Genomic DNA, 6,823 nt, shown 5'->3' on the forward strand with positions numbered 1-6,823 from the left:
AATTTACCTCCCAAGCCTCACCTATTCATACCAATATCCTTGGTGGTTAGGATTTCAACATATTCAAATAATAAGCAAATATCTGTAAATAATACCTCTTTTATGGCTAAGTAAAACTTGTACAAAGATGAAATATATAGTCTGTTATAAAAAGAAAGGCAAACAGTTAACTAAAGTTTACCAAACAACACCTTTAATCTTATTCTTCTAATTAGGGTGCCTGCAGGCTGACAGAGATATTCTCCAGCAGGGTACTGCCAAAAGCTTGTGGGGAGATTTCCTGCTGAGTCCTGAATCCATGTAGACACTGTATTCTTTTCAGGATCTTTGAAATTATTGTCTGCTTTCTTTCCTTTCTTTGCCTGCTCGTCATGGAGGTACATTCTCACAAATCAGGCCTGCTGAAAATAAACAGTTTTCTCCAGTTTTGACCCCCACAAGTAGATTAACCCAACAATCACCCACTACTTTCCAACTTCTCCTTGGGGAAGTCACCACTTTCTACTATCTCTATGAGAAACATCTCTGTAGCCACTGACAAGAGAGTTTAGTCCTATGCAGTGTCATCTGGGGAGGGGGACGGCTTTAGTAGAGTTCCTCTCTGTCCACTGCTTCCAAACTCATTTTTATTCTGCTCAAATGGCAATGCTGAAATTTCCACTATGACAGGCTAGACTTTTATAAATTTTATCTCACCTGTGTGTTTCTGTCCAGACAGCACATTCCAGGTTTTTTCCTTGACCAAAGCAGGTGGAGGAGAGACAGGTTTACTCCCTTGGATCCATTCTTACTGAGGTCTTGTTTGTTTATATTCTGATGCACAGATGAGCAAAGGTTCTCTTGAATTCCTCCCAGGTGCTAAGGTCCTCTTTTTTAATGTATGGATGTCTAATTCATTTTTTAAAAAAAGGAGAGGGGGGATAAATGAGCAGTATCTATGCCATCATGTTGCTGACATCACCACCCACACTATATTTAATTCATCTTTCTCTTTTTTCAAATATTATTTTGCCTTCTCTTTCTAACAATACTCCCTAATAGATGAAACACTTTATTTGTAGATATAAAATATCTCTGAGTTATTCATTAATCTAATAAAGCTACAGATGGCTACTGATGTTTGTATACTTGTAAAATGATTTAAATAGGTTCAAACGTCTTTCTGGAACCTGAGGTAATTCAAGTATTCCGTAATATGGTTCAATGCTGAGAAAATAGTATGGGGCCAGGACAATGGTATGAGCAAAAGTTCTGAAGATAAAGTGCTTCTACTGTGTGCAGGGAGCACATAAGATAGGGATAAAAAATACAGTCCTATTTATTCATATTAAAGAGTAATTAAGAGATGAAACTTGATGGAGTTGATGGAGCCAGAATAGGAGAACTTTTATCCAGTTGCCATGGTCTTTAGAATTGAGAAAGTCTTGTTGCTAAGCAGCTCAATCTAGAACACAATCGAATGATAGAAGAAAGGGAGGGGATTGTTATTTCTCTTTTTTATAAAAAGTTTCAGATCAAAGTCTTTGTACATGAAGAGGTAGTTTGTACTACCTCTATGATAGGGCTATATTAAAAAAAGATAGTGGGAACCATTTATTCTACTGTAGGTAAGTCTTTCAAGAATTTAGCTATAAAGGAGAGAAGCACTACTATTTGTGCATACGTAAATGCTCACACGCAAACATACACATCACATGATTCTTTGCCAATTTTTTAATCTTCAAGAGGATCTGTGACCTGGATTATGTCTTATTCTCATCTATTTTAGTTGGTTAAATGAACAAAATTGTATTTTTAATGGGTTTTAACTCATAGTTTGGGAAAAATTGATAGACTATAAATGGGAGTGAGAGTGGAGGTAGATAGAGTTAATACTTGGGAAAGGAAAAAAATGAATTGTAAAAGATGATATATGACCATCTACTTGGAAGTCTCTGTACTATTATGGCACTTTATGACATTATTAGTGAAAATGGTTATTAAGAAAGGAATTAAGTTTTGAATAAGAATAAGAGTTGTGGTTAATGGTTTAATATCTAAGAGTCAGAACAATGGAGGATGATAAGGGTTAGGAGTAGGGTTATGGTTAGGATTACAGTTAGAGTTTGATAATTAGATACAGGTGATACCAAAATATAATGCTTAGCCATAGACCAATGGCTAAATGTTGAAAATGAGTCATAAAACTAAAATAAACAAGGAGTTACATGGGTTGTCCACATGCTCACCAATTCCAAAATGTGGGTAAAATCACATTAATAAATCAGACACCTGGGGGGCCTGGGTGGCTCAGTGGGTTAAAGCCTCTGCCTTTGGCTCCGGTCATGATCTCAGGGTCCTGGGATCGAGCCCCACATCGGGCTCTCTGCCCAGCAGGGAGCCTGCGTCCTCCTCTTTCACTCTCTGCCTGCCTCTCTGCCTACTTGTGATCTCTGTCAAATAAATAAAATCTTAAAAAAAAAAAATCAGACACCTAATTTCTTGAGGTTTATGTAGTATTGACATGGGTGTTGGTGTATGAGTAATAATAATAATGCAAGCTAAATAGTGATCTAATGAGATGGCTACCAGTCTAGTGGTTTCGAAGTGACTTTGGCAATCAGTGGAAATTGAGACCAGTCATCTGTTCTGTATGCCATACAGGAATACTGAGAATGAAAATATTTCTCTCTCTGTCTGGCTTTGAATTGTTGACTGGTATGTTTAGTAAAATGAAGTAGGAATAAGGAACTTTCCCTTAGAAAGTGAGAGTAGAGGGATCTTTGTTTTTCATGAAAGGAAGTTTCCATAGGTAACACAATGATTCTGCAGAAAAGATGTCAGGTATAAGGAGTATGAGATCATAGGTCCTTAATCATGCATCTTTTACTTTTATGTTACCTACTATGGGAGGTGATTTGATCAGTTTACATTAGATAAATACAAATAGACAAATAGATAAATAGCTGACTTCACTTTTCTGGTTTTTCAACCAGAGAAAGAGTTCTTGGTTTCATTACCTCAAGCATTCACATTACTTTAATGATCTCATAAAGTCTGTGATATTCTCACTAGACAATAAAAATAAACAATGTATATATAAAATATTGAAATTTTACAAATTTCTAATGTGTAGCTTTGGCCCAAGCACTCTGTCCAAACTTAAGACCATTAATATTTCCAGACCATTAGTCTCACAACATATATGTTCATTTATATTTTCTGAATGTGTTGCACCATTATCTTGCTTCTATTATTCATATAAAATGTGTATATGTAATTTTATTTATGAAATAAATACATTTTACCATCAAACCCAGGAAGAAGTTATCTTGCAATCTTATAAATTCAGGTTTTGATGCCAATATTTGTGAAAACAACTGATGCTTTGGTCCTTGCAGTTTCACAGGCTTAGATGAAAAGAGGAATGCAGGAAAGAGACAGGATAATTAATAATTTGGCACATGGAAGCGTATATTACAGACAATGAGAAAAAATAATAATATATGTGAGTAATCTTTATATCTTGCCTGAGTAATGTATGTGACTAAATAATTTATCATTTGAAAGTGAAAGGAAGACCTATATAGTGATATTCACATCCAGCCCATACGTATAAATTGAGACTGCTACATTAAAACGTGATAGGAGTTCATGCTACCATTAATACAGTTTTGTTTGAAGTATTTACTGTGAAAATGTTGGCACACATTCCTATATTTACAGAACAATATAAGAATCAATATGTGTCCTTCATCTAGAGTCAACCTATGGCCGATCACCAATATTTTGTTACACAGTCCCACTCTGCCTTACCATTAAGAGAAAACTCAATGCAGTATACTGAGCCATGATCCAAACACTAACCCATTCTAACTCATAGCCTTCTCTTTACCCTCCACCTTGACTTGCTTTTATCTCCCACCCCTGTCTCTGCCCTTCTATCTTTTTTCTTTTAGTGTTGCTGTTCTGATGGTGTGACGGCTAGAAGACAGATCTTAAATATCAACACTTTATTTATCAGCATATATCCAGCTCAGAGGGAGGAGGCAGAGAGTAATGTTTCCTGACCTGCTCTGGTTTGTTCTCACCAATGGCTGAATATGGTGGCTTCAGAATGCCTGTGGGTGAGGTCCTGGTACATGTGAGGATCACTGTCCCCATTCTTTGGCTGAGGGTGTTTCTGCTCCTTTATGGATGGTCCCATATTGGATACTCCTATCGCCATGGTCCCCCAGAAGTGGTGATTCCTTTGAGGATGACAGGCACTGGCGCTGTCAAGAAGCCTCCAGGCTGGATCTCTTACTGTCTGCATCTTGGAGGCCAGAGACATGTTTTCCATATAAAGATCAAGAAGCTTTTGCTGTCCAAAAACTTCCCAGTGTTCACATACACAGACCAGGGTGCTCTTTTTGAAGACCAGCCATTTGTCCGGAAAGATTGCTATTACCATGGTTACGTGGAGGGGGATCCGGATTCACTGGTTTCTCTGAGTACCTGTTTTGGGAACTTTCAAGGAATATTACGGATAAATCACATTGTTTATGAGATTTTGCCCAAAAGCCTTTCTTCCACATTTGAACATCTGGTATTTAAGATATATGATGAGGAGAAACAATTCCCACTCATGAGGTGTGGGTTGACAGATGAAAAAATAGTACAACAAATGAAGTTTCAAGAAAGCAATAATTCCACTTTGCAAAGTAGATATGGAGGTCTGTGGACACACAAGAGATTTGTTGAAATGGCAGTGGTGGTAGACTACCATCGATACGCTTATCGTGAATATAATGTCACAGCTGTGGAACTGGAAGTGATTACCACTATGAACCATGTAAATACCTTCTATCAACCCCTAAATACTGATGTGAGTTTAGTTGGAATAGAGGTCTGGACTAAAGGAAACCCTGTGGAAATAAAGAACATGGATGTACTCATGAATTTATTTTGCGCCTGGAAGGAAAAAGGCTTTAACATCCGTGTGCCCCACGATGCTGCGCATGTTTTTGTAAAAAGAGGATATGGTACATTTGGCATATCTTATGTCAGATCAATATGTAACTACAATACTAATTGTGCAGTGGATACCTTCACAAGTGATGATTTGGTTTTTTTTGCATTTGTTGTGTCACATGAGCTTGGTCATTCTCTGGGTATGGGGCATGATGAGGAAACATGTAAATGTGCAGACAATGGGTGCATAATGTATGCAGCACAGCCATGGTCAACCAAATTCAGCAACTGCAGTTATGCTCAATATTGGCACACTTCTGCAGGATCTAGATGTATCTTCCACCCACCCACTCCAGAGAGAAGCTTCAAGTTTACACGCTGTGGGAATGGCGTGGTTGAAGAAGAAGAAGAGTGTGACTGTGGCTCCTTAAATTTGTGTACAAAAGATCCATGCTGTCAGTTAGACTGTACTCTGAGTCCTGGGGCTACTTGTGCTTTTGGGCTTTGTTGCAAAGACTGCAAATTCATGCCATCAGGTGCTTTATGTAGAGAACAGGCAAATCAATGTGATCTTCCTGAGTGGTGCAATGGGACATCTTATCAATGCCCAGAAGATGTGTATGTGCAAGATGGAGTCGAATGCCCAGGGGGTGGCTACTGCTATGAAAAGAGATGCAATATCCGTGATGAACTGTGTAGCAAAATTTTTGGCCCAAGTGCCAGGAGTGCGAGTCAGATTTGCTACAGTACAGTGAATATTCAAGGAGATCGTTTTGGTAACTGTGGCCTCAAGGGCCATCGATTTACAAAATGTAACACCTCAGATACCCTGTGTGGGAGGGTGCAGTGTAAGGACGTGGCAAAAATCCCCACTCTGAGAGACCATTCTACTCTGCATTGGCTTCACCTCAATGATAATGTATGTTGGGGTATAGACTTCCATCATGGGATGCCCTTGCCTGATCTTGGTGAAGTGAAAGATGGTACAGAGTGTGGTAAAGACCGTATCTGCATCCAAAGGAAGTGTATCCCTTTGGCATATTTGAAAACCAGCTGTTCGCCCGAGACCTGCAATGGGAATGGGATCTGCAACAATAGACATCACTGCCATTGTGGCGATGAGTGGAACCCCCCTGACTGCCAGGTAAGAGGCACAGGAGGCAGTGTTGACAGTGGTCCACCCCCAATAAGAAATAAGACTGGAGTGTCACAGAAGCAGCAGCAGCAGAAGACTTACCAGTTATTATTATGGTTGATGCCCTTTTTGGCTTTATTATGTTGTTTGTTAATTTTATTTTTTATGAGAAGGAAGAACAAGGATAAGAAAGAAGAGCAGAATGTTCCACATGATCCCAATGCACAGCAGAATGAGACACCTGTAACTAATCAAGATGTGAGTGATCCACCTGTACCTGAGAATGGAAACTAAAAAGTTATGATTTCCAAAAGGAAACTCAACCCAAATGAATTTGCCCATTTGATAAATTTTAGTCCTCTGGCAGGAAAAAGGTTACAGCTTGTACCACAGATCACTGACAGAAAATCCCTGAGATTTTTTTTTTTATCACTTGGGATCATTACACACTAGCCACTGAACAATAAGCAAAATATACTAATTCTCAGCACAGCTCTCTTTTCCATTATTTTAGGCAATTTCAGCAATTTTTACGGAATGATTCTGCATTTCCTGATCAATGACAGTGCCCTCAGAGGGGTGTGTGTGTGTGTGTGTGTGTTTAGCTTGCTGCCTGACAATTCCAAACAAACTTCCCCTTTGTAATCTGCTTTCATATACAGGGAATAGGAAACTACAAATCACATTTCTCCTTTGTGAGTCCTCCATTTTTAGCTACCATGAGTAGTGATCGGTAGAGGGAAACTGCACATGGGA

At 38.7% G+C, this 6,823-nt stretch overlaps 1 protein-coding gene across 1 annotated transcript; it reads left to right on the top strand.

The window, feature by feature from the left end:
* The first annotated feature begins 1,484 nt into the window (after positions 1-1,484).
* Positions 1,485-6,549, top strand: LOC101670187 (disintegrin and metalloproteinase domain-containing protein 20-like). Its single transcript, XM_004766085.2, has 2 exons — positions 1,485-1,607; positions 3,939-6,549. The coding sequence occupies exon 2, from the start codon at positions 4,073-4,075 to the stop codon at positions 6,359-6,361; it is 2,289 nt and encodes a 762-aa protein (XP_004766142.2). The 5' UTR covers positions 1,485-1,607; positions 3,939-4,072; the 3' UTR covers positions 6,362-6,549.
* Positions 6,550-6,823: the final 274 nt, after the last annotated feature.

This window comes from Mustela putorius, unplaced genomic scaffold (assembly GCF_011764305.1).
Source record: "Mustela putorius furo isolate JIRA1106 unplaced genomic scaffold, ASM1176430v1.1 tig00000682_pilon_pilon_pilon, whole genome shotgun sequence".
Classification (NCBI taxonomy): domain Eukaryota; kingdom Metazoa; phylum Chordata; class Mammalia; order Carnivora; family Mustelidae; genus Mustela; species Mustela putorius.

Excerpts from the sequence above, each read along its gene's own strand:
- LOC101670187 (XM_004766085.2), top strand. The coding sequence starts at position 4,073 with ATGGCTGAATATGGTGGCTTCAGAATGCCTGTGGGTGAGGTCCTGGTA.